Source organism: Galeopterus variegatus, unplaced genomic scaffold, assembly GCF_000696425.1.
Source record: "Galeopterus variegatus unplaced genomic scaffold, G_variegatus-3.0.2 Scaffold11, whole genome shotgun sequence".
Lineage (NCBI taxonomy): Eukaryota > Metazoa > Chordata > Mammalia > Dermoptera > Cynocephalidae > Galeopterus > Galeopterus variegatus.
The window spans coordinates 1,353,074-1,380,724 of NW_007726122.1; the positions used below are offsets into that span (position 1 = coordinate 1,353,074).

General features: G+C 48.2%; 1 protein-coding gene across 6 annotated transcripts in view; it reads left to right on the plus strand.

The window, feature by feature from the left end:
• The window catches only part of PAX5 (paired box 5), a 200,608-nt gene that overhangs the window by 138,301 nt on the left and 34,656 nt on the right, over nt 1–27,651 (plus strand). For 4 of the 6 annotated variants that reach the window (XM_008588063.1, XM_008587992.1, XM_008588133.1 and 1 more), the window contains one exon: nt 19,213–19,314. The exons of the other annotated variants lie outside the window; for them this stretch is intronic. In XM_008588063.1, the coding sequence (XP_008586285.1) occupies nt 19,213–19,314 (102 nt within the window). The remainder of the gene's footprint in view (nt 1–19,212; nt 19,315–27,651) is intronic. 6 annotated transcript variants of the gene reach the window in all.

Below are 27,651 nucleotides of genomic sequence, written 5' to 3' on the forward strand. Positions count from 1 at the left end.
CTTTGAGCAGGCAATGGCGTCTTTAAAGAGATTGTCCTGGGGTCTTGACAGAGGGTAGATGTAACAAGGATGAGAGTCAGCAAGAAGACCTCTCCCACTGAAGGGGGTTGTAGAAATCCAGGAGAAAAAGGAAGAGGGTGAGGCTGTGGAAATAAGGAGGGAGAAGAAATTTCGAGGTGTGGAATTGGCAAGACTCAAGTGTGGGGCAAGCTGAGGTGCAGAAGTCAAGTATGGCTCCCCTGGTTGGAGTCTGGGGACTGGGTACACAATGGAGCCACTGGCTGAGACAAAGACACCAGCAAGAGGAGCTGGTCTGTATACTTTGACTTCATGGTACCCCAGGGACACCCGGGTGGAAACATCCAGAGGGCAGTGAGGGTGGGGATATGGGTTTGGAAGTCATAGGCACAGAGGTGGTGGGAGCGATGGGCCACTCAGTGAAGATGTATAGACAAGGAAGGTTGGCAGGAGCAGAGATCTGGGAAGGGACTGGCTGGAGGAAGAGGAAGCCGTGGAGAAGTCTGGGAAGGGGTGATTGGTGAAGGACAAAGCAGACTGTATTAGTCAGTTTTGTGTTGTTTCTAACAAAATACACGGAACTGGGTAATTATAAGGAAAAAGCTTATAGTTTCTGAGGCTGGGAAGTCCAAAGTCCATCTGGTGGTGGTGACAGTGACCCAGGGGTCTCACATTGCAAGATGGTGGAAGCAGAGAGCAGAGAGAGAAAGACAGACTCTCCTCTTCTTTTAAAGCCCTCAGAACGACATCCCTGACCACCATTTTCAATCCATTCACTATGGCATGGTGCTACAATCCAATCACCTCTTCAAGGCTCCACCTTACAATTACCATGATAGGATTTCCCACCCTCTTAACAGTCATAGTGGGGGCTAAATTTCCAATACATAAAATTTGGGGACACAATTCAAGCTTCAGGGAGTTTGGGGGGGACACAATCCAATCCACTACACAGACCATGAGTGCTGTCCATCTTGGAAGCTATAGCAGTCACAGGTCTTCATTGTAAACAACAAAATTCTCTCTGGTGGTGAAGCAGAAGAGGGACTGTCTAAGCCTATTAGGACACCAAGAGGGCCACAGACCAGGCTTGAAGGCTTCACAGCCAGGAGTAACACCTGAACCATACTGCAGGACTGCTCTCATGGAGATGTCACACCATGGCCTGTGGACATAGACCTTTCAGCTCACACTGCCATTGCTGGACACTGGATGTCACCACTAGGACCTCTGCTTCAGCAGACGGACTCCATGTGATGCCTACTTCTTTGTGTCACTAGCTTTCTGAATTAAGGACTCACACATGTGTGTCTACTTGGGGGACCCAGAAATGTGCCTGAGCCCTAGCTGCAAGGGAGGCTGGGAAATCACATTTCTGACTTCTGCCTTGAGAGGTCTAAACTTTCTTTCTTTTTTTTTTTTTTCCTTTTTGTCTTTTTTCGTGTCCGGCAACGGATTGCAACCCTCAGTGTCGCGCCCGTACCGGACCGGGACCGGCAACAGGATCGCAACCCTCGGTGTTGTGCCCACACCTCGCTCAGCCAGTGAGCGGGAACCGGTCTGTATGTGGGATCCAAACCCTCGGCGGGAGCGCCACCACGCTCCCAAGCGGCGCACTGTAGCAGTGCACCACCGGGCCAGCCCCCAAGAGAGGTCTAAACTTTCAAAGTGGAAAATTCCCCAAATAAAGGAGTGTGTTCAATGGTGTCAGGTGGCCAAAAATGTTTGACTAATTAGAGAGAGAGCAAAGAGATCCCAGACAGCAGGGGCTGGAAAGACTCCATTGGCTTTAGCAGTTAACAGGGCCTTCTTTGAGTCATCTATCAACTATAGTCCATTCCTTTCCTCAGGACTTGAGGCAGATTAAATTAAAACCCAAGGGCATCTGCATATAGGCCAGAAACCACCCAAAGAAGGGGAAATGTTTCCACTGTATTCTGGACTGGGGATGTGACAGTTGAAGCCTGAGAAAAGCCCTAGAGAGGAGAGGCAGCTGGTCCAGGAGCCTGTGGGGTTGGGGCTGTCTTTCTGGCTTTAAGTGACTTGTAGTGAATACCTGGACTGGGGGAAAGAGAGGAAGAAGCAATGACACAGTGGCCCTGTCCCAACACTTGGGGTCATGGGGCTGGCTGGGAGGCATTTCCTTTGGCAAGAACTTGGGTAGCTTCTGAGCTTTGGCTGGTGGCTTTTCTCCAGTGGGGAGTATGGAAAGTAACACCTGTTGGGCTCAAAGAAAAAGCCTCTCCTTTCCTTATGGGCTCAAAATCCCCAGCACATAACAGGGCTGGGCCCAGAAGAGTGGCTTGCAAGTGTTTTCTGAGTGAAAAAATGAATGAACCTAAACATTTGTTTGGCCTCAGCTCTGCACTGAGCATTGTGATGGGCAGCACAGAGAAACAGAGATGAATAGGACACGGTCCCTTCACTGAAAGGGTTCAGTCTAGTGTCCTCCCTGGACAGCAGTCCCAGCAGTTTGACAAGTGCTTGGATGTGGAGCTGTGCTCAGGGGCTCTGAGAGCACTAAGCAGGGAGCATGGTACTGTGGGCGGGCAGGGCCGGGGCATCTGGGGGCATCTTCCACAGGAGGTGACATTGGTGGAGTTTGCCGGGTGCCTGCCAGGGCACAGCAGCAACATTGACTAAGGCACGCTAGTGAGTTGGGAGAAAACAAGCCATTCATGGCCAGGGTGGGGGTGGGGGTGGGGACTGGAGCTTACACAACTCCAGTGGGATAGTTGCAAAAATACAGGACAGGAGGGCAGTGAGGGGTTTGAATTTGATCCAGAGGTGATGGGAAGCTGAGGAGGGCAGGGTCTGATTGGAGGAGGATGGAGTGGTCAGGCGGACATTTGGGGGTGGGTGATGATGGGAGTTGCACTGTGGCTGGAGTTGGCTGTGGATGACACCCTCCAGCTCTGCCCCAGGAGTGTTGGTGGGAGAGGCTGGTCTGGTGGGTGCCAGAGTATCCAGGCGAGGAGGTCTTCTTGCCCAGGGGTGCCCTGGAGGCTGCCGGGTGCCCTCATTATGCTTCTCACGTGGCAGGGAGAGACGCAAGCAGCTATTGAGTTGCTGGGTGCCTCCTGCTGGTGTGCGGAGCGCCCGGCAAACCACATGAGATCCCATCTCACGCATAATGTGCATCCGAGGACAAAATTAGATTGAGAAGTAAATGGAGCCGAAAATTTCCAGAGCATTTCCCGTCAAGAAGCTGTTTGATTGCATGTTTTAATTCTCCAAGTCCTCCTGCCTGGTGAGGTTCATTTTGGTGGGGATGGCTGGAGCAGAAGGAGCTTGTGATGGAGGGGGTTTCTGGGGTCCTGGGGCCCCAAGGCTAGAGGGGAGAGAGGTCTTTTACGCATGTGAATTCATACTCCATGCAGCTCCTGCTCCAGGGTGCTCCATGCAGCTCCTGCTCAGACCTCAAAAGACCCTGAGAAGATGTTATCAACCCCATTTTGTAGACAAGGAAACTGAGGGGTGGAAATTAAGTGACCCCCTTAAGGCCATGTAAATAGTACCCAGGTGGCCAGGATGCCAAGCATTGGCCTGTCGAACTTTAAAACTCAAGCTGGTGCCACATCAGCAAAGGTTGCACATTTGAATGTTTCCATTTTTTTTTTTTTTTTTGTCTTTTGTCTTTTTCTGTGTCCGGCAACGGATCGCAACCCTCAGTGTTGCCCCCGTACCGGACTGGGGACCGGCAACGGGATTGCAACCCTCGGTGTTGCTCCCGCGCCTCGCTCAGCCAGTGAGCGGGAACCGGTCTGTATGTGGGATCCGAACCCTCGGACGGGAGCGCCGCCGCGCTTCCCAAGCGGCGCACTATCCAGTGCGCCACCGGGCCGGCCCCAATGTTTCCATTTTTTCACCAGAAGGTTCTGCCTTCTTCCTCCTTCTCATTCTCTTTCTCTCTTTCTCTCCTTCCTCCATTTCTGAAGCCAGGAGACCTGGAAGCAGAGCAAGAGGTATTATTCCCATTTTGCAGATTTATAAAGTGAGGCTTAGTGAGGTACAGTCATTTGCTGGTAACACAGAGGGAGACAGTCTGTGGCAGATTATGTGAGGTTTGATTTCTGTGTGTGTTCCCTTTCCCTGGCCCTGACCAGCGGGTTCAAGGAGGACTCAGCTCCATCTCTGGGGCTGCAGAGACACTGCTGACCTTGGCCACACCTGCAGAGCCCAGGAAGATGCTGGCATTCTTAGATCTGCTCATGAAAGCAGACATTCTGGTTCACTTCATAAGGAACATCAGTACCCTGGACTACTGGAAGAAAAAAAATTGAGAATTCATTTCTTGAGCTTGCCAGGCATTCTGTGAAGAGAGAGGGAAGAGGTAGGAAAGGAATAGAGAAAACAAGGCAAAGGAAGTTTGGATTGGGGGTGCATGGTGGTTCCAGCACACAGGCCTGGCTGTGCACAGCTCTCTGGGCAAGGCCCTGGCCTTGCAGAGGCTTCTTCCCTTCCCTGCAGAATAGGCAATTAATGATTTTCCAACAATTGTTAAGGTTTTTTTGTTGTTGCCAAGAAAACTTTTGTTCGGGTAGAACCTTCTTGCGAAGCTTTACATAAACTAATTAGAAGCGAGGTTCACGGGATGAATGGGAGTCCCAGAGGCCCCAGAGGTCCCCTGAAGGCTCAGAGGAACAGATTGAACTCCCTGGATGGTTGACCTTTAGCATCCTTTTGGCTCCAGGGCTCCCTGATTCCAAAGTGGTTTTTGAGCCAGTGTAGAGGTCACCCACAGATTATGAGTGTCCTCTGCTCATCCTGGCTCTCAGTTCCCACCTCTGGGACCCCAGCTCTCACACCTTACACCCCAGCTGCCCCACCTCACTACAACCTCTGTGCCTGATGAAGCTCAGACTCAGTTCTGAGCACATCTCCCCTCCAGGCTCATCCACTGTGTGACGGGAAGTGGGCAGGTTCAGACATCCCCCCACACTGTTCACCCTGCCTGAACTCAGCCAGGGCCCTACTTCTAGATCCTCCTGAAAGAACCCTACCCACTGAGGCCCAGTTTCAGTGCTGCCTCCTCCAGGAAGTCTGCAGGCATTGCAGGAATTGAGTCTCAGCTCTGCTCTTTGCTGCCTTTGAAACCTTGGGCAGGACCCTTTGCCTCTCCGAGCCTCAGTTTCCCTCTCTTTGGGTGCTGAGGTGGTAATAACTGGCAAATTGAATCCAGGCCTGACTGACTCACGCACTTGTCCCCACGTGATGCTCCCTGTCCAGTAGTGCCCCACCCCTGCCTTGCATGAAGCACTTTCACTTCTGTGATCCTATTTGGGGCTTCCAATGTCCCACAAGGAAGGCAGGTCAGGGGTGGTCATCTGGGTTTTACAAGTGGGCAACTGAGACCCAGAACTGGCGAGGACTTGCAAGCAAGCGTCCAACCTCCACTGGGGCTCTCAGAAGAAGCCAGTAATTCTGTGAGATAGTTGAGACCTGGCACCTGATGTGTGCTTCTCTGGGAAGGGAGGGCTAGGGAAAGATGGGCTGCTGCTTTGGCAGCCGGCAAAAAATTGAGAATTCATTTCAGCCCAGCAGTGCGATTTAATGCGTGTTTTCTGCAGCACATTAATTTGCCGCGCACCCTGGGAGGTGCCTCTGCGGGGCAGACTTGGTTTTTCCTGGCGAGCAGCGCACCTGCCCAGCTGCCTTTCTCATGCGGGCCTCCTCAGTGGCTGGTTACCAGTACTGGGCTCGTGGCTTGATGTGGGAAAACAAGTGGAGGTGTGGGAGCTGGTGTTGCAAAATATAAGTGTCGTCTGGCTGGGCTTTCTCCATTCCAGGCCTGGCTCTGTGAAATCTACCGTCCTGTTGATTTCTGGACCAGAAGTGGGCTGGCTGAGGCACTGGTTTAGGATTCGTGACTGCCTTTACAAGAGATCAGAAGCCAATCAGAAGCTTAGATGTTTACTATTGACTTTTTCTTAAAGTGAATGGGCTGTCAGCCCTGGAGGAAGGGCAGAGAATACTACGCATTTCTCACGTCTCTGTCTCTGTAGCATTTCTTGATCTCCCCCCATGTGGGTGGTCTGGGGCTGGGCTCTGGGTTTACAGGTGAGGGTGTTAGAGAAGGTGGGGGACCTGCCTGAAGGCACAGTAAGGAAGTGGAGGGTTTTCTGACTCCCAGTCCAGGGCTGCTTGTGCCTCAATGGGCTTTGTACTTACTCCTCCAGCCCTGACCTTACCCCTAAGCTTGAAAGGTCCAGTAGGTCCCTCCCACCATGTTTGACTTTATTTCAAACCCATCCTAGATTCAAGCCTCTGGAAGGGCCTTGTTCTGTGGAACTTAGTGGTTAAGAGCACAGGCTGCTGGGGGTTCTAATCCTGCTCCCACTGTCCCCCTTCCTGGTCTATTTTCTGCCTGTGCAACCTTGGGCAAGTTACTTAACCTTGTGCAGCCTCAGTTGCCTCCACTGTACGTTGCAGGTAATGACAGGTAATGACAGGCACCACTAACATTTGGAGCACAGCATGCAGGAGGGACACGAAGTGGGCGTGGATGGGTAGTGGGCAGTAAGGGAGCCTCCAGGCCGGGCACTGGTCTAAGGGTGTTCACAGAGTTGCCTCCTTCAGTCCTCAAACTCGCTCCATTGGAGAGGGACTGTCAGGGCCTCCTTCCCCTTCCTTAGACAGGTGAGGAGAGGAAGGCTGAGTCACTTGCCCAGGGTCACACAGCTGGTAAGTGGCAGAGCTGGGATTTTGGCCCCAGCAGGCTGGCTCTGGAGCCCATGCTCTTATCTTAGCTAAGTGTGGACTTTGCTGTGTAAGCAGTGGGGAGCCTCTGAAGATTTCTGACAGCACTTTCAAAGACTGATCTGGCTGTGCTCTTAGGTGGACTGAGATTGGCTGTGGAGCTAGAGAAGCACTGTGAACAACAGTGGCATTACTGAGTGTTCACTCTGTGCTGGGCCCTGTGCCAGTGGCTTTACATGCATTTGTTAATTTAATCCATGCAACAACGCTATGTGGCAGACGAGATTATCTCCATTTTATAAATGTGAACACTGAGACAGAGAAGCTAAGCAACTTGCTGAAGATCACACAGCCAGCAAGTGTGGAGCCAGGATCTGAACAGAGACCACCAGCCCTTTGGCCTTTGTCTCTAACTACCCTGCAACATTGCTCGCATTACAAACGTTAAATGTCCTCAAACCTAGAAGGCCACTTTGGGAGGACTCTATGCTTTCTGTGTATTCATTTATTCATGCTGCTTTTTCATGTAGCAATCATCTGCTTTATGTAGACTCTATCTCTCCAGAAGGCAGACTTTTCCAACCGTTATTAGATTTGGGAAGTGTGTTCTGCATTAGCAGTCACTGTCTGGGAGTTGGCAAGAAATGTTGGGCAAATGTGTGGTGGGAATACTGTCAGCCCTGCAGAGGAGGACACTGGGTGACCTCCAAGTTTCAGCCCAGCCCTGGGACTCCAGGATTCTGAAACATCAGAGGCAAAGATATGTCTTGGATGTTCTGCAGCCAGCTTGAGATGGCTTGGTATGGCACATACCCTAACGAGGTGTGGGCACATGGTGGGTCATGATCAGCAATCTAATTTCCTGGAGGTCTTTTCTGTTGCCATGCACTGTACAAGGGCTCTCCAGGGAGCCATTCTGGACAGAGGTGGACAATTACGCTTTTTTTTTTTTACTTGCTCATTATGATTATATAGGTTTCTCAAACACTGGTTTGTCCTGTTAATTTCTTGGATAAGAGGTGCACATAATCACGCTGGAGTGATATAATGTCACCTTCCTCTGATGGAAGAACCCAAGCTCATCTTTGTGAACCACTGTTACTGAACCTTGCCTGATATAATAGCAAAACCTCGGGGGTCTGTAAGCAAGCATCTGCCCCTCTTCCAAGAACCCCAGAATGCTGGGGTGTGGACTTCTCCTGTCTGATTATATTGTTTTCCTGTCTCTGTCCTTGCAGCTCACCTGTCACCTGTCACTTCTAATGTCAGTTTGCCTAGCCCTAGAAGTCTCTCCCCACTTCTTATTTTGCTGTTTTTAATCTACTAGGGGCTGGGAAGCCAAGCCACTGAGCTTATTGGAACTCTGTGCAAATGAAGATTAGGCCTGCCAGAGTTGGTGCCAAGAGGGACTGGTGGGACAGGCTTTGTGCCTGCCTTTGGCTACTCATGCCAGATCGCAAGGGGCTGAGATTGCTGGATGGAGAATTTCAGACAGGCCAAGCAGGGCACCACTGAGTGTTGGATGCTGGCTTGGGAGAGGCCTGGTGGGACCATGAGCTTTAAGTATGTGACTTGGCCAAGGTGCTGTTGGCATCATGATACTGTCCTTGAAAGCAAGAAGTTCTTGCTGTGGCAGCTCTGGCCTGATGGCAGCTCTGGCCTGAGAGATGCTAAGGTGGGAGCAAGGGGCAGGTAGGAGCCCTGCACTTCATGCATCTTACATTCATTATTATCTCCCTTTCTAGGCTGTGAGTGAGCCCCTTGGGGCACACTTTATCTAGTTCTTAAGAAAAGTTAATTTTGAATTAAAAAGTCAACTTCGAATAAGAAGAAATACATGCATGTGGTTAAATATTCAAACTATGCAGAAAAATATAAGATGAAAAATAAATCTCCTTCCCCCAACCTCAGCCCTCCCATCCACAGTCCCTCTCCCCAAAGTTAATAGTGCCTTGTATATTTTTTCAGTAATATTTTTACTAGCACAAACGGAATCATACTGTACACAATGTTCTTTTGTACTTTGCTTTATTCAGTTAATAATGTACCTTGGAGATATTTTCCAGATCCCTACATTCAATTCTACTTCATTGTTTTTCAAAACTGTATAATATTCCATCATATGGAAGTATCATAATTTATCCCAGCCATTATGATAGACACTTGGATTGCTTTCTTCCTTTCTTCTCATTAAATGTAACTCTTGGTGTACATTTCTGTGTATTTCCATAAGTAAAGTCCTAGGAGTAGAATTGCTGGTCAAGGAGAGCTGTGTTTTGTATTTTGCGATTTGCCTATTGAAACAGAATAGTGCAGGGGGGAAAGACACAAGCTCTGAAGTCAGAGCCTAAATTTGCATCCAGCTGTACCTCTTTCTAGCTGGGTACCTTATCTGCAAATTGGGGATAGTAAAGATTTATATCTCCAGAGTGGGTGGGACACTTAAATGCGATAACACATACAAAGCACTTAGCACAGTGCTTGGCACATGCTAAGAGTTGCATAAATGAGAGTTGTTATTGTTGTGGTTATTATTATTATTACTATTATTATCATCTTTGTGTTCTCTGGAGCGCTCAGGATGGTGTTTAGAGCTTAGTGAGTGTCAGATAGTGCATGAAAGAGTGAATGAGTGAATGAAGACATGAGCTAGCCCATGGTTGCCCAGAAAGTCCTCCTGCTTGTACTGCCTTCCTCCTGTGCCTTTAGCGGTGCCTGTCCTGGCAGGGAGGCCCAGAGCCATCAGCATGGTAGAGCTGCTTTGCAGCTTTACTAATTAGAACCCTGCCTTTGTCATTTTATTACATTGGATCAACAGTTGCTAGTTCGAGGAAGATCGTGTCATAACTGTACATGGACATATTGACTGAGTCCCAGTGTCTGCTCTAAAATGCCAGGCAGATGAAATTCAAACATGCTCTCAAAATTGAGACACAGTATTGGGACTGGCCCATGGCTTACTTGGGAGAGTGTGGTGTTGATAACACCAAGACCGCAGGTTCGGATCCCTATATAGGGATGGCCGGTTAGCTCACTTGGGAGAGCATGGTGCTGACACCACCAAGTCAAGGATTAAGATCCCCTTACCGGTCATCTTTAAAAAAAAAAAAAAAGAAAGAAACACAGTATTGAGTCTGAAAGTTCCCAGTGACTCCAGGAAGTTGACAAGGCCAGCTTGAATGAGGGAAAGGGGAGGGGGGACGGTTGCAAAGTAAATAGCACCCTGATTAATGAGTTCTTAGATTTGCCTTCCTGGCTCTACAAGTCCAGATCAGATCTCTAGCCAGGACAATTACAGGGGGACCAGTCAGAATTAGTTAAAAGTAGGGATTAAGTAATTTTGGGAAGAGAAATTTAGGGTTATTATTTCTAAGTAAATAGCACCACCTCAACTAATGTCTAATAAACCTGTCATTAGGAGCTTGCCAGATCTGCTTTAATAACTGGATACAGCTCATCTGCAATTAACGCATCCATTGTCAGCAGGGAGAGATGGGCTGTTACATCCCTGAGCGCCTTTCCCTTCTAAGTGAAATATTCCCACTCTGCAACTACTGAGATCAGCACTCCCTCTACGAGTGCGGGTCTGAACAAAGGCAGACTGCAGAGCAGCCCCTATTCCACTGCCACACTTTCTGAATGAGCCGGTGGTGTGCGCAGTACTTGCACACAGACATCGAGGCTTGTGTGGCAGGATTAATCCCCTCCCGAATCCTGGGTGTTTGGCTGTTTCTCTCCCCCTCCCCTAAGGTGGCAGTTGTTCATTGTCATCTGCTTTGGTGTTTGTCGAAAAGCTTCAGTTCATGTCACTGACTCAGGCATGGCTCACTTTTTTCTCCAACAGGTGTAAAAAGTATACTTATAAGAAAGTTAAAAACATAACTCTTGTACAAATATAAAATGAACAATATATGAAGTGAAGATTTTATTCCATTTGCAGGTTGACTTTTAGGTTCCTTTCCTGGAGACATGAAAACAAGACTAGGGTTTACTTCAGGGGCTCCAGGGAGCTGGATGCTGTGGCAGGAGTGCTGAGGCCAAGGCAGGCAGGCACTGCTGCATGTGTCTCTCTAGCGGCCAGCACCAGCCTTCCTTTCCGTCAGCACGGGGTACAACGATGCCACTGACTTAGGGAATGTTGGAATATTAAAAAAAAAACCCTCAGAGGCCGTCTGTTCTCACTGTTTGAGGGTTCAGATGAGAAAACCAAGTCCCAGAGAGGAGGTGGAACTTACCCAAGGTCACACAGCAAGTCCCAGTAGCCTGGGGGGTGCAGGCTTCCTGGGCATTAAGAATCCCCAGCGGATACGATCACTACTATGGAAAGGACTTCGCCTTTCCCAACCAGCTCTGCCATATTCCCCTATAGCTTGGGCCTTGTGTGCCGAGATCTTCCTCCTCTGGGCAGGGGAGGCAGTCAAGGGCTGGCAGACCCTCTTCGGCCATTGAGCCATCACTAGCATCCTTCCCCCACTTTCTATCTTGCTCACAATAATTAATGGCTTGCTTTCTTCTTTCTCTCGCTCACACACACAGTCAGGTAGATGGAGGGGGAGTTTGGTTGGTGCCCTGTGGTATTCAAAGTGAAGGGTTTTCACACTGTCAGGGTAATGAATTCTGCAAGGGTTTGAAGTGAGGAGCTGGGAGGATCTCCATGTCATGTGTCTGGGAGTGACAACCCCCAGTGGTTAATTACTGCCACACGATGAGAACCGAGCTGGTAGCAAAATGAGATAAGTTCATTATGAGCTAAATTTGAAGTTAATTGGATTCACATTCCTCCCGTTAGTGTACATAGAGAGAGCCTACCTAGAAATGGGCTTATGAACAAGAAAAAGTTGCATCTAAGCAAAAACTGATAAATCAGGCCTAGATGTTTTGTGGAGTTCGTCGCGAAGGGCTTTCTCAGATGTTGATGGGATGGGAACCATAGTTCAGATGAGTAGAACCAATGTTATTTGATTCATTTCATCTTGGGAGTCATTTTCTGAGCACTTACTGTATGCTGGGCCAGTGCGGGGGAAGGGGGGACAAGAGCAGCTCTTGATCTCTGGGGACATCCAATCCAGAGGCAGAAGGAAGACAAATGCCCAGTGTTGGGAGAATGTGAAGGAACCTGGTGCCAGATGCGTGGGTCTGGATGGGGTTCCGTTTCTTAGTAGCTGTGGGAACTTGGGCAGGTGCATAATCTCTCTGTGTTTTAGTTTCGGGATTTTAAAATGGGGATAGTGATAGGGTTTACCTCATATAGTTTTTGAGGATAAATGAATCAACATCAATAAAAGGATATTAATATTGCGAACAGTGAACAGTGTTTGGAACACTGCCTAGTGCTGGAACAGTGCCTGGCATATCATAAGTGCTGCACAAATGTTAGCTGTCATCATTATTATCAGCTGTGTGACCTTGGGCAAGTCAGCTACTTGGAGCCTGCATGTCCTTATCTGTAGGTTATATTTTTACTTTCTTGATGGTGTCCTTTGAAGCACAAAAGTTTTTAATTTTGATAAAGTCCAATCTATCTATTTTTTCTTTTGTCGTGTCATATCTGAGAAAGCATTGCCTAATCCAAGGTCATGAAGATTTATGCTTATGTTTTCTTCTAAGAGTTTTATAGTTTTAACTCTTACATTTGATCCATTTTGAGTTAATTCTTGTATGTATCGTGTGCATCTGGTTTTGAGCCATAGTTAGAAAGTCTTTCTCTATACCTGGATTACAGAGGATTTCGCCTATGTTTTCTTCTAGTATTTGCGTAGTTGTATTTTTGCATTTATCTCTCAGATCCACTTGAAGTTTATTCTTGTACATGGTATGAAAAATTGACTTGTGCTGGTATGAAAAATTGATTTTTTATTGTTTTTTTTTTCTCAAATGGTTCTCCAGTTGTCCTAACACCATTTATTAAAAAGTCCGTATTTGCCCCAGTGATTTGAGATTCTACTTATATCATATGCTAGATTTTCACATATAGTTGGGTGTGTTTCTAGACTTTCTATTCTAGTCCATTGGTTTTCTATTCAATTACCACTATCGCACTTTTAATTACAAAGACTTTGTAGAATGTTTTAACACCTGGGAGGGCTAGCCCCTTTCAGGGAGCATTTTGAGCAATCCTGCAAGGATAGCATTTAACTAGAAGTCATGAGATCTGAGTTGAAGTTCCCATTCTACCACTTACTCTGTGACCTTGGGTCAGTCAAAACTCACTTCTGATAAAGGTCAGTCAAAACTCATTTCCGATGAAACTCATTTTTTCCACGAAAATCAATTACATCGTATGTTGTTGAATATACTGAGTATCCTGACTTGGATGTAACATATTACACACAGGTATTGATATTCAGTGCTGTACCCCACAGGTATGTACAATCAACTATATTCTGATAAAATACATAAATAAATAAAATAAACTGTGTTACACTTCTAAAACTTGAAGAAGAAAAAAAACCAAACTCATTTCTTTGCCTCAGTTTCCTCATCCTTTCCGTTCCACTCAGGATTGAAAAGAATGAGTTATTTTAAACCATTGTATCTCTTCTGGAGGAGTGGTCTTTCTCTTGCCTTCTGCATAGACTCCTTGCTAATAGTAAGCAAGGCCAAGTCTCGATCGTTCTCTCTGGAAAGAGAAGGCCATATGTGAGTTGGACAAGATGTACTTACATGCCATTAATAATAGGAATTATGTTAGTAACACAGATTAAGTTTGCTTAGTTATTTGCAAATGTATTATATGCCATCAATAACATTCAGTGCCATTGCAAATAATACAAATAATTTCTTCCTTGGTAAAAAATGATATAAATATGTGCTTTGATGTCATATTGAGTTAAGAAGCATTAATTTTGCTTTACTCATCCCAGTCCAGAAGCCTGAATCTAAGCTGAAAAGGATCAGTAGCATCTCCTTAGCTGCCCTGTGTTGGCTGGTTGTTAAACACTACAACCCTGGTGACATGCCTGAGATGTGTTAGAGAAGAAACCAAGAAGGTAAAAATGCCCATACCCTCCAAGGTCACGGTTTCTCAGCTCAGTGCCTGGAGAGTCTTTATATGCCATCACAGCAAATGTGAAGCTTAGATTCCCTTGGTGGGCTTCCCAACAAGGGGAGTCCAGCCTCTGCTTGGATTTGGATAGATGCCCTTAGAAGGGCCCAGGCAGCATGTTCTTAAGTAGAGAATAACGATGAAAGCAAGAGCAGGTAACATTTACTAAGTCTTGTGTTGATCAGTGATTGTCACAACACTGCTGCTTAGCAAACCACCCGGAAACCCAGGGCTTAAAACAGAGATCATTTATTCTTGCTCATGGGTCTGGGGGTGGGCTGGGGCTTCTGCTTCAAGCTGGGGTTGGCTCCTGGTGTAGGCTAGGTCTGTCTCTGCTCTACATGTCTCTCCACTTCTTGGACCAGAGGTTTACCAGGGCATGTTCCCATGGCAGCACAAGAAGTGCAAAGGCTCACATGCAGCTGCACAAGCATACCTCCAGCTTCTGCCCACCCAGTGTCTGCTCTAAGCAAGGCACATGGCTGAGCCTCAAGGGGCAGAAGAGTACACTCTGCTCCAGTGAGAGGAACCGCAGGAAAAAAAACTCCTTTCAGTTTTTCATAAAACTAAGTTGGTTTGGTTTTAAAAACAGCTTATCCTTTCTACTTTTTGGTGTCAAATTATTCTTTTTCAAGATAATGGTGGTGAGGGTGGGGCCGAGGATTTGGGCCAGTAACGCCATCCGGCTCCCTGTGCCTTTGTTTCACATGCATCGCATTGCAACAGCCGTGTAAAAGAGGCATGTCATCATTATGGTTGCAGAGGGGTCCCAGAGGAGGCGTGGAGAGTGCAGATTTGCAAGCCAGACTGACTGGGTTTGAAACCTCACTTTTTAACTTACTAGCTATGTGACTGTGAGCAAGTCACTTAAACTCTCCATGCCTCATTTTCCCCCTCAGTAAAACAGGGCTAATAGTAACTCTTTAATAGGGTTACAGTGAGGAATGAATGAGGATGTGTGTACCTGGTTCACAGTTTGCTCTCTATAAGTGTTGGCTATTATTATCTGCATTTTATAAGTGAGGAAACTGAGGCTCAGAATGATTAAGGAACTTTCTCAAGGTCATAGAGCTAGTAAGTGGTAAAGCAAGGATTTGAGCCTGGGAAGACTGGCACCTTCATCACTGGGCTCTGCTGCCTTCCTTCATGTGTTAAGCTGTAGTCATCTCCCTACAACTTCCCCCACTGTCCCATAATATTTATATTGGGAATTTTGTAAGGTAGGAAGGTTAAATGGAACAATGTGCATTAACAGCCTACCCCAATGCCTGGCACACAGTAGCAGTTCAGGAGGTTGAGATGACACAGAAAGCTGTCAGTGTCCCCGTCCTTGCCCACCACAAGTGATAACTCAGGCCCTCTGCTTCTGTGACTAGTCCACTGAAAGTAAATGTGGCCACAGGGTGAAGCCTCTGGATCTAGGGACACTTGCAGATAAAAATGGAGCTGTGGACAATGCAAGGGAGTCCCTTGGCAATGGGGAAATCAGAGGCAGAGTTATTTGTGGAGTATATGTGGCCATTTGTCAGCTCCTCATGATGCACACTGCCATCCTGGTGGGCTGAGAGGAGGGACTGGGGACGGAATGAGCCCCCAGCATTTTGCCAAGTCCTGCATAAGACTGGAGCTGACACAAGACCCCACTGAGGCTGTAAGCTTGGAGATCTGCCTGCCCATGTCCCAAGGGGTACTATCAGCCCTCCTTGAGTGGCAGCACACGTTACGGGATTGATTAAAGAGGTTTTGGAGCTCCAGGTACAGTTGAACTTTAAGGTAGAAAAATACACTCACAGCTAAACTATCCTTTATGTATATGCATACTCAGACGAGTGTGAGCTTCAGGGGCTCTTGGAGATAATTTTGCTTAGAGCTCTTTTTTAAAGTTGGGGAAGACTGAGGCTGACGGTGGGCGGAGGAGAGGTGTGACTTGACCAGAGTTCCACAGACATTCAGTAGCAAAACTGGGACTGGAATCAGTGAGAGGGCTGTGGATGGCTGGCTTGTCCTGCTCTCCTACAGATCGTTATTGAGTGCTTGCTGTGTGCTAGGTGCCCTGCAGTCCTGCCCTGCGGAGCTTATAGCATGGCAGACTAATGTTGGTTAGTTTCTTCCCAAATGGGCTTTGACACCCACCCTGAGTTCTGGCTTCTGACAGCCCATCTTTGACTCTCACTCTCTTTTCTGCTTTAATCTGCTCACCCCCTCCAGTTGCTAACCAGATTAATTAATCCTCCTAGTTCTCAGCCATCCTTCTTTGCTGTCTCCAACCCCCCTCCCCTGCCCTGCTGTCGCCACCAATAGAAGCTCAAGCTGGAATCCAGCCACCTGGGGCCAAATCTCAGCTCTGTTTTCTACTAGCTTTATGACCAAAGGCAAGTTACTTAACCTCTTCATGCCTCAGTTTTCTCTTTTATAAAGTGGGCGTGATCACTGTTTGAACCTCACAGAGTTGTTAGGATAATACAATGAGTTAACTTATGTAAAAGAGTAAGAGAGTCTGTCACAAAGTAAGAGCTATATTTTCATTACTGATATCATCACCTCTATCTTGTCTATTCCCCTGACTCGATGCTCCCTTCACACTGGGACAGGGCGGTCGGGGGTCGGGGGGACCTTCAGCAGAGGCAGATACTAGAAACACTTGAAGGGCTGAGAAAAGGCTTCACAGAGGAGCAGGCTCTTGAGAGATGGGAGGAAATGTTTCAGGGGTAGGAATGGTAGAAGGGCTATTTGGAAGGGGAACAGCACGAGGAAAGTCATGGGAGTGGGAAAGGGCGGGCAGGTTTGGGGGATGGCACAGAGAGCAGGACTGATGAAGCTGGCAAGGTTGCGGGTGAGGGCACAGGTTGTGGAGGGCCTTGGACGCCAAACTGAAAAATCCATACTTAGTTGAACAGGCAGCAGGGAGCTGCTGAATCTAGAAAACTATTGACTGCAGACGTCCGTGACCTGGCTGTCTCACCAAGCTTTTTCATTGCTTCTTGTAGATGAGCTGATTTTCTTATGATTTTCCAGGCCCAAGACATAACCAGCTAATGATGACTTTGGTGTTTCTCCCCCAATGTTTATCCCCCTATGTCTCTATCTTATCTTAGTGTACTGGCTAAAATTTTCCAAACAATTGTCAGTGATATCATTGATAATAGGTTTCCTTGATATGTTCTTGACTTTAATAGGAATTCTCCAAGTACTTCACCAATTAAATATGATATTGACTTTAGGTTTAAGATCAGTGTAAGATCTAAGAAGTATACTTCAATTCTTACTCACTAAAAGGTATCATAAGGAATTAATATCAAATTTTAACCAATGCCTTTTCCAAATCTTTGATAAAATCTTATGGTTTTCCTCCTTTGATACATTGATATTATCCCCTGACCAATACTTTAATATTGAACCATTCTTGCATACCTGGAATAAACCTTATTTTTGGCCGTGGTATGTTATTCTTTCTCTAATATCGCTCAATCAGTGTCATAGACAACTTTTTGCATCTATATTAATAAATTGTGAGACTAGCCTTTAGTTTTTATTTTTTATGCTGTCTTTGTTAAGTTTTTATATTAGGATATGCTAACTTGATGAAATGAATTGAGAAGATTTTCTTAGTTTTATGTGTCCTGAATAGCTTAATAACATAACTATGAGTCCCTTAAAGATTTAAAAGAATTTGCCAAAAAACAGAAACAAACCAACAAAAACTTGCCCAAGTAGCTAAATGGACAAGGCACTTGTTTTTTAGAAAAACATTTTTTTTCTATTTCTTCAAAGGTTATTGGACTGTTGGTATTTTCTACATCTTCTTGAGTTCATTTTGGTAGTTCGTGTTTTCCTGAAAATTTTACCTTTTGTTGAGATTTCCACATTTATTAGTATTAGAGGGGAGTGCATTTTTAAAATTGTTTTTCTATCATCTCTTCCATTTCTCTGGTTATATCTACTCCTCATTCATTATCTTGATATTTGTGCCTTTTAAAAAAATCTTGGGGCTGGCCCATGGCTCACTCAGGAGAGTGCAGTGTGGATAACACCAAGGCCACAGGTTCAAAGAAATTATAAAAAGAACAAAAAATAATCTTGACCTCAGTTTGTCTATTTTATTGGTCTTTTCAAATAACAATTCTTGGTTGTATTTATTGTTGTGTCTGCTTTTCTGTTTTCTAATTCATCATTTTCTGCTTTTTCTTTATCAATTCCTTCCTCCTCCCTTCCCTAGGTTCATTTTATTGCTTTTATATCTGGCTTCTTGAGTTCAGTGCTTCAGTGAAGCACTGATTTTCTGAACCTTTGTTTTAGGGATCAAAGTTTTAAAGCAACAGAAACCATCAGGGTTCAGATATGACCAAAAGAGCAGCCCCCTCTTGAAGGAAGAATTCAATCCCAGGAGGCAGGAGAGCTGGATTCCAGTCCCAGCCTTTTCTCAGATCAGCTGAGTATCCTTGGGCAAGTCCCTTCCCCTCTCAGGACCCTCTTATTCATCTCAGGCAGCCAAGAAGGATGTGGACACCTGTACCAGGCAGGCTCCTACCAGGATAATGCCCTCCATCTTTCAGAAGGCAGATTTGGCATCACCCCCTTATGTGGTCCTGGCCTCCACCTCAACATGAACACCCATAAAAACTGTGCGATTGAATTTCCTTCTGCACGATGGAGCCAATAAGCAATGGTGACAGTGTCCCAGCTGAGATACATGGAGACTCTGGACTCATGGTCAGAAACAAAGGAGCCTGCAAAGAGCTGGCACTCACCTGTTGGAGTGTCTACCCCTTGCAGGCAAGGCCTCAGCCTTCATGTCCCAGCACCCAGAACAGTATTTGGTACCAGGAGGTGCTTCCTGCATCTTCACTGAATGAAAGAACAGCTTTAGGCCAAAGAGGAAGAATTCAGTCCAAGGCCAGAAATGGAGCTGTAGGGTCTGAGGCGGGTGTGCCCCCTGCCCACTGTGGGGGCTGTCAAGGAAGAGGAGGAGGGAGGCCCTTCAGATGGTCTTAGAAGGCAGGGGGTGTGAGGCTGTGTGCAGCTGGAGGAAGGGGGCTTTGTGCAGAGGGCAGAGCAGAAGCAACAGTGTGGAGGTAGACAAGCCCAAGGCACGCTGGGGGTGTAGAGAGCAAGATGAGCTGGCTGGAGCCAGGGTGCGCTGGCACCTGTGTTGTCTTATGTCTGCAAGGGGTCCCTGTTCCCCGGGGACAGGCAAGAGCCCTGCCTCAGTTCTTGCCGGGTGTAGCCAGGGAGGCTGGAGCTGTGTGTACGTGTGTGTGTGTGTGTGTGTGTGTGTGTGTGTGTGTGTGTGTGTGTGTGTGTGTGAGTGAGTGATGGGAGGAGTTGGGGGGGTGCACATTGGCATTCAGCATCCAGACGTGACAAATGTGCAGAAGTGTCCCGGGAGCTGTGGACATGAGTGGCTGGCCACAGAGATGCTCACCCTGTGATTTGTTGCTTTGATTCCTCAGGCCGTGACTTGGCAAGCACGACCCTCCCCGGATACCCTCCGCACGTCCCCCCCGCCGGACAGGGCAGCTACTCAGCACCGACACTGACAGGGATGGTGCCTGGTGAGTTCCACTGTCGCGTCTCCACAGCAGGCAGCGGATGGGGTTTCAGTCGGGGGGCATCCCCGCAACAGCCCAGGTGACCTCCACGCTTCTGAGAAGTGGATCTGAATAAATCAAGCAGAGGTCCGCGCTCTCGGCCTCTCTCTGCAGCTGGGCCTGCGGTGGGGCCAGGACTAGCCAGCATTGTCGGCACCTGGGAGGATATCAGAGGGGGGTCCTTGACTGTCACTCAAACAGTACTTCACTGGCCACATGGGGAGTCTGAACACAGAGCGGTGCAGGGCCTGGCTGAAGGTCGCCCAGCTAGTGGGGGGGGGGGGCTTTTCTCTATCCTTCCTCCCCTCCCTTCCCCCACCCTGTCTCTCCCACCCAATTTGTGTGACATGATCAAGCAAGAAGCCCCTGAAGTGCAGACTTACTCCTTGGGGTTGAGAAAGATGTGTTCGAGACAGACAGGATGTTGGCTGGTGGGTTTGTCACTTAATTCTAGATGGAATACCCTGTGGCCATTGAAACCTGATCTCCTCTGGCCAGTGATGTGTCAGTTTCAAGACATTTGGGAAGGAGGCCACCATGTCTGCTTGCATGGCGGGGTGGTGTGGGGACAAGACTGCACATCATCATGGTGCTGGCTGTCTGTGTATTAAGGGCATTAGCCTAGCAGGGATAGCCAAAGTATCCTTTTTTAAAAGTGTTTTTAAAAAAATCAGGGGAAAAAAATCAGGCCTTTGTTGAATGTTGTTGCACTTCTTTTATGGGTTAGTATTGACTCTTTTTTCTTTTATTTTTAAACATTCTCATTTATTTTATTTTTAATTGACAATTAATAATTGAATATATTTATGGGGTGCAATGTAGTGTTTCCATGCAATGATCAAATCAGGCTAATTAGCATATCACCTCAAATATTTATTGTTTCTTTGTGGTGAGAACGGTTAAAATCCTCTCTTTTAGTTGTATTGAAATATGCAATACACTGTTATTAACTGTAGTCACTGTGCTGTCTCTTGTCTGGAGGTATCTACTACGGGAGTCATTGACCACTCGTTTCAGTGCCTGGGGCTCTAAGGGTCCGATCCTCTCCTAACACAAGCAGTTGTCTCTCTCTGGCAAAAAAAAAAAAAAAAAGGTTATTTCAGTCCCCCCTACCCCGCTTTCTCTCTGGAGCTTCATAACAGCTTTAAGAAGTAGATGGCGGATCATCCATTCCACCGTATTGGTGAGGAAATTGAGCCCAGAAAGGGGCTGGGACATGTCCAAGTCACCCAGCAAATAGGAGGCAGGGCTATGACTAGAAGCCAGTTGGAGCTGCCCTTAGACCAAGCATGAGGGGCCTGGAAGCCATTAGGAGCTACTCATTAGAGGGCCCACTCTGTCCTGCTGGAACAATGCTCTACCCCGCTTTCTCTCTGGAGCTTCATAACAGCTTTAAGAAGTAGATGGCGGATCATCCATCCCACCGTATTGGTGAGGAAATTGAGCCCAGAAAGGGGCCGGGACATGTCCAAGTCACCCAGCAAGTAGGAGGCAGGGCCATGACTAGAAGCCAGTTGGAGCTGCCCTTAGACCAAGCATGAGGGGCTTGGAAGCCATTAGGAGCTACTCATTAGAGGGCCCACTCTGTCCTGCTGGAACAATGCCCACCCCCCAGGATTGGGGCGACTCTGCAGGGCCAAGGGGACATGCTCACGGCCCTCCTTCTAGCCCACCCTGGAGTCCTAGCCATAAAAATCCAAGTCTCTTCCAGCCTCTTCCCCAGGGCCATCCTCCTAAAAACAGCCATGTCACCAGTGTGGGCACCCCTGGGTCCGAGGGCTGGGTCTTTAAGGGGGGTGTGAACAGAGCTGGCATATGAGGGCTGGGTGTCCACACTAGGACCTGCGTGGCGATGAGTGGAGGTGGGGAAAGCAGGTGAGATCCTAGCCAGGGTGGGCTTTTCCCATGCAGCCATGTCCTGGCACAGAATGCCAAGGAGCCCCTGAATTCTAAATTCGACATGGCCTTCCAGGTTGTTTCGAAGATGTATTTAACAAGGTAGGAGGATGGAGCATATTTCATTTAACGGTTTGTTAGCTTGATTTATGGCTTTTAAATATGAGACATATGGGAAATGCCCTCCATGTGTACTCTTGCCCTGGGCCTTGCCAATGCTAGGGAGGCCTGCCAGGTTCCCGCCTACAAAACCTTTGCCTTTTCTGCTGCAAGGATGGGCCCCTGGCAGATCGCATGGAAATATTGTGCACGAGGCAAGCAGAGGGGATGGGACATACACCAGTCTTCCCCAAGTCCCCCACTCGGCTTCTCATTTCCCAACCTTTAGCAAGTTAGGGCAGCCTTGGGACATGAATCCCAAGCCATATCCATTAATGGCCCCTTACATTTGTGCAACACTTTCTAGAATGCATAGTGCTTTCCCTGGAGCCCTTTGAGGTAATCACCCTATGAAGTGGGCAAGGTCTGGAGTGCAATCCCCATTTTCCAGAAGGGCTAGCTGAGACCCAGAGAAGTTAGGGAACGATCCCAGGCTGCACGGCTGGCAGGCGGAGGTCTTGAGCTCAGGTCTTTTGCATCCTCCCTACCATGCTGCCTGTGTGTCTGAGTCTGTCAACTCCAGCTTTTCAGTGATGGCAGAAGGGGAGACAGCAGCAGCCTCTACCCCTGTCCTGAGGGCACATTGGCAGGTGACGCTGAGGCCATCCAGCTGGCCCTCTCAGCTCCCCACTGCAAACCCCGAAGAGGCCTAGTTCAGAGAAGCAGCGGAATGACAGCTCCTTGTCCATTAACGGTGGCAGCAGGAATCACTCCCCAAGCAAGGGTGCAGCCTAACCATGCCTGCTGGTGGCAGCTGGACAGCGGTGTGGCATGGGGCACACAGTGGGAGGCACACGGTGTGGAGCAAGGAGAACACGCATATTGCCAGGGGAGCCTGCTGCTCGGGAGTCCCCCGTCCTCCCCTCTCTCCCTGCACTCCTGCCTTCTCCGCATCTCTCTCTGTCCTCTTTCCCTTCTCTTCCCCCTCCTCCTCCCGCCTGGCCCTTTGCTTTCTCTTCTCATGCATCCCCCAGCACTTACATGGTGCTGGGCCTGTGTCAGGACTAGGATCCCAAGCTCAGGGGGCACAGCCTTCAGTTCCTGTTCCTCAGTGTCCAAACCAGTGTCACGTGTCTGGGACTCTTGTTCCCCCCATGCTTTCCTAATCTCTCTGCAGGCTGGCCCCAGGGCTGTCCCACAGCACAGAGAGGGCCTGGCAGAACAGGGTTCCTGGCCTGGCCTTCAGGCGCTGCTGTGGTCTGGCCCAACTTGGCTTCTCAGCTCCTCTCCCCGCCCTCCCTGTTCCTGGCTGCTTGCTGCTTCCCAGCACGCCTTGGTCTCTTCCCAGTCATTGTCCTTCCAGCCTCACCCTTCAGGGCTGAGCGCACATCCCCTGCCCCATGAAGCCTCTGGCACAGTCCTCCCTGGGGGACAATGCCTTATGCCTGGCTCTGTCACACCACACGACTCAGGTGTCTGTGGCGCAGTCAACTCTGCCCATGCCCACATCTCTCGCTGGGACCTGGCTGGTCTTCTGTACCCTTCACAGCCCCTTGCACATGCTAGGTCCTTTTGTGAGCGTTGGCTAAAGGAGGGAGGCAGGGAAAATTATACTGACTTGGGTATTAGTTTCCTGCAGCAGCTGTAACAAATCACCACAATATAGGTGGCTTAAAACAATAGAAATTTATTCTCTCCCAGTTCTGGAGCCCAGAAGTCTGAAATCAATATCACTGGGCCAAAATCAAGGTGTCAGCAGGGATGCGCTCCCTCTGGAGGCTCTAAGAAAAGATCTGTTCCTTTCCTCTTCCAGCTTTCTTGGCTCCTTGATGTGGCTGCATTACTCCACAGCCAGGATCTTCAAATCTCTCCCTCCTCCATCTTCACATCACCTTCTACTCTGCGGGTGCCAAATTTCCATCTTCTCTCTTAAAAAGATACTAATGCATTTAGAGCCCACCAGGACAATCAAGGATAATCTCCCCATCTCAAAATCCTAACTTAATTACATCTGCAAAGGCTTTTTTTTAGTCACGTAAGGTAACATTCACAGGTTACACATAAGGAACCTTCATATGTATAACCTCTTACATGTAAGGTTTGAGGGATTAGGACATGGATGTACCACAACCTGTTTGAGGATTTCAGCTTTGTATTTGTTCAGATTTCTGATCCACAGCCTCTTGGGTTTCTGAGTCTGGGAGGTATTCATTCAATTGTGACAGTGCTGAAGGCGATGACACCGTTGCGTAGATCCCGAGGGCCTGGTGGCACATTTGGAGACATAAGCTGAGCAGGGCTCTGGGAGGTTTTTGTTTCCTGCTTTTATCTCTCTGAGGCTGCTGCACTGCAAAGGTCTGTTTCACTGCATGGAATGGTTCTCCCTCCTCGCCTCTGGCAGGCTGGTGGTGCAATCTCAAGGGAAACTGGAAATCTCCTGGGTTGTTTTCCCACTGTAGGCTTTGGGAAACATTTGACTGCCATTTATAAGTGAAGGCTTCCATTTGTAAGATTTGCTTCTAGGACATACGGAAAGGGATTGCCTCCGGGATACACTTTGACAGTTGAACTTTGGGGCCAGAAAAAAATAGATGTAGCATTTTTCCGTATTAAATGTCAGCTTGTTAGCTGGACTCACCTTTACTTTATTTTTTTTTCCTCCCACATTCTTTCTTAAAATTTATTTTATTTTTATTCTATATTAACAAGTTGTGGTTGTATATCCTGATTTTGTCACCTGCATGTAGTCTGCGCCTTCTGGCTCCAGGGCATCCTCACATCTGCAGAACATGGCTTCTTGGTCTTCTCTAGTACTTGTAGATTCAGTTCCTGCAATTCTGGAGACTCTGGATAGCACTTTGCTGATCAGTCACATTGAAGAAAGCAAGTACAGCATATTATATCAGCTTAGAATGGAGACAGTTTTCAGATTTTATTTCCATCAAGTCCCAGCAAATGCCAAAAGTTTTGCACCAAAGATTCCATAATGTCTTGATCGGTGTAACTAGTTGATTCCTGCCTGAAGATATTTGTGCAACCTAACAGATATCGACATGGCATTTAAAACTCTTAAAAATTCTGGGCTGGGGGAAAAACGAAGGGGAGTTTACTGCCCTTTGGCTTCAGGGAGTCTAAGAAACAAGGTAACTAACCACCTTTGAGAGGAACCAGTGTAGGAACCACAGGCCTCATCCCTTACCACCCACCAGAGCAAGGTGCACAGAAGGAACTTGGCTGGATCCCTGGGCGCTCTACTTGCCATGGATTGGTGGACATCATTTCTAGAAGTCTTTCAATTATGTCACTCACTGTTTTCTTGAAGTAGGAGGTGAGGGTACAGGGTACACTGGGGGCTTGAGGCCAGTGGGGAGATTTGGACAGCACAGCAGTGAGGCCAGGTGAGCACAGGGGCTACTGAACTCTGGGAGGAGAGGTACCTGCCATTTCCTGTGTTTAAAGCTCTCAGCCCCTCTCTGCTCTCTGTCCAGCCTGCCTGGCTCCCTCTCACCATTTGGATTTCCCCTCTTCAGAGAGGCCTTCTTCAATGACCAAATATGTATTAGTTTCCTATTGCTGCCATCGCGCATCACCACAAACTAATGTCGTAAAATAGTAGAGACTCATTATCTTCCAATTCTGGAAGTCAGAGCCCTAAATGGGCCTCACCGGGCTAAAGTCAAGTGTCTACAAGGTTTGTTCCTTCTGGAGGCTCTAGGGAAGAATCGTTCTCTTTCCTTTCCTAGCTTGTAGATGCTTCCTGCATTGCTTAGCCCACGGTCCCGTTCCTTCATCTTCAAGACCGGCAACGCTGAGCTCAGTCTTTGTCATGTTGCCATCTCTCTGGTTCTCTCTCCTGCCTCCCTCATCCACTTATAAAGACTCTGTGATTACATTGGACCCACCTGGATAATCCAGGCTATTTTCCTTATTGTCAAGTCAGCTAGTTGGGAACCTTAATTCTACCTGCAACTTTAATTTCCCTTTCCCTGTAACCTAACAGGTTTCAGGGATTAGGATATAGACATTTTTGGTGGGGGACAATTATTCTGTCTACCACACGCCATCTAAACTAGGACCCGCATCATTCCTCTCTCAGAGCATCCTGTTCTTTTCACTTGTGGTACTAAGCATAACTAAGGTAATTTAAAGAATGGTTTACTTGTTCCTAGCCTGGCTTCCCTTCAGACCTGTGTGGAACATAAGGGTTGTACAATAATCAAGGCTATGTCTATTTTGTTTACTGCTGTGTCCTTGGGTCCTGGCACAGTGCCCAGCACCTACTAGCACTCAGGAAATAGTACTGAAATAAAAAAGGGGAACTTTAGACTGCCAATGAGAGCTCCGTCCAATCTGTGGTGGCCCCAATGATTCTGGAGCTGTGGCTGTGCAGCCAGGGGTGCTGGGGCTGACCAAGGGCTGGGAGGGGCAGGGCCACTGGATTGGCAGCTGTGTGGGGAAGCAGTGGGAGGCTGTGTGGTTCAGAGCATGGACTCTGAAGCCAGAATGCCTGGTTGTGAATCACCATTCTTCTTCTCACTAGCTGTGTGACTTTGGGCAAGTTACATAACTATAAAATGGAGATGATGATAATAAATGTGAGCATTAGATGATGTAATATGAATAAAAACTGCGAGAACTTTGCCTGGCACATATTAAGTGCCATATAAGTGTTAATGGTTATTACTATTATTTATTCAGGGGTCTGAGTGGGGCTTGGTGGTGAAGAGAGAAACCTAGCAGGCGTGCCTAACGCTGGCCTGGCCTAGCTGGCATCAAATCAAGTGCTCTGCAGCAGAGCTCATACCCCGTGGAGCCCATGGATCAGTGGGAGAATCAATCGGAGAAGAGTCCAGTCACAGACAAGAGCATTCCCAAGGAGGAGTGGGGGCAGACTGAATGCTGGGGGCCTGGAGAAAAAGGAGAGGTGCCTGGGGTTGGCACAATTGAGAAAGGAATTCTGGTGAAGGGGGCCCTTCAGCTGGGCTGTGGAAAGTATATGCTTGGCTATCTGAAGAGCAGGGCAGGGGGCATCAGGGTTGGGGAGGAGGCTGAGCCTAGTGGCTGGCTTGACTCACGGATGCAGTATGCCCAAGCTGGGTAAATGGGGTTGTCAGGAAGGGGAGCTAGTTGGGGAGGAGCCTGGTGGCCAGCAAGGTTAGGATTTGAACTCAGCAACTTTTGGAGGCCAAGCAGTCATCCAGGTAAGGCTCTCTGCAGACAAGTGGCGAAGTAGACCAAGAGCACAAGGACAAGGACTGGTACAGGGAGAATGATGTGGAGATGCCCCAAGAGAAGTGAGGGACGCTGTGGAGAGAGTGTAGCTGTGTGACCACGTACGAGCTCCATGACCTCTCTGAGCCTGCCTCACCTGCTGTTTGTGAGGACTGAGATGGTTGTTGCACAGTTGCAGAGGCACCAGCCATGTGAGGTAGGGAGAGTATTGAGGTTCTGGAGGGGAGGAGAGGAAGGTTTCTCTAGTCTGTCCATAGCGAGACCATGCCTAATTCTGAGTCTTGCCTGCTCGACAGGCCTGCTCTGTGGAAAGCATGCAGGCTTGAAGGGTGGGGGCCCAGCACCAGGCAGGACTCCGGCCCAGCTTAGCCAGGGACTCAGTGTGTGATCTGACATGTCATTTTCACTCTCTGGGTCTCATTTAGCGTGTGAACCAGAGGTAAAATATATTCTGCACAACTCCATAGGACCAGCTAATGGGAGCCAGAGGGACTTTTTAATTCTTGTATAAAGAACCTTCCCCATAATTAAAACTGAAGACATTGGAGTGGACAGGCTTGGGAGGGGGGAGTCCAGAAGAAGCTGGCGAGAACTTGGTGGAGGGGACTTGAGCATCGCATGGGAGATTGGACCACTGCTCTCCAGGTGCCTCCCTGGCCTAAGCTTTAGGCTCGGGGAGTGTTTGCTCAGGGAATGAGGGGCTTTGTCCTTAGTTCTTACTTCCCCCTCTCCCTGGCTTTCTTGCTAAGCTCCTCGCTGGGGCTCCTGGTGGCTCTCTGGCCTGGGCACTTTCTAAGCCCACACCTTTGCCCACCTTGCCCTGGGTGCTGAGGTGCACACCTGTTGCTCGTTCCTGACTCTCTGCTGCCCTCTAGTGGCCTCCAGTCACTCTGCCACACCAGGAATGTAGAATTGACCCCAGGCAATGCCAGACACAGCCAGGATGCTGTGAATATCATGTGGCCATTCATTTGTTCATTCATTCATTCTTCAAACATTTCCTCAGAGACACTGGGTGCCAGTCGTGGGCTAGGTGTGGAGTTGCAGAGCAGCCCCTGCCCTCAGGGAGCTCAC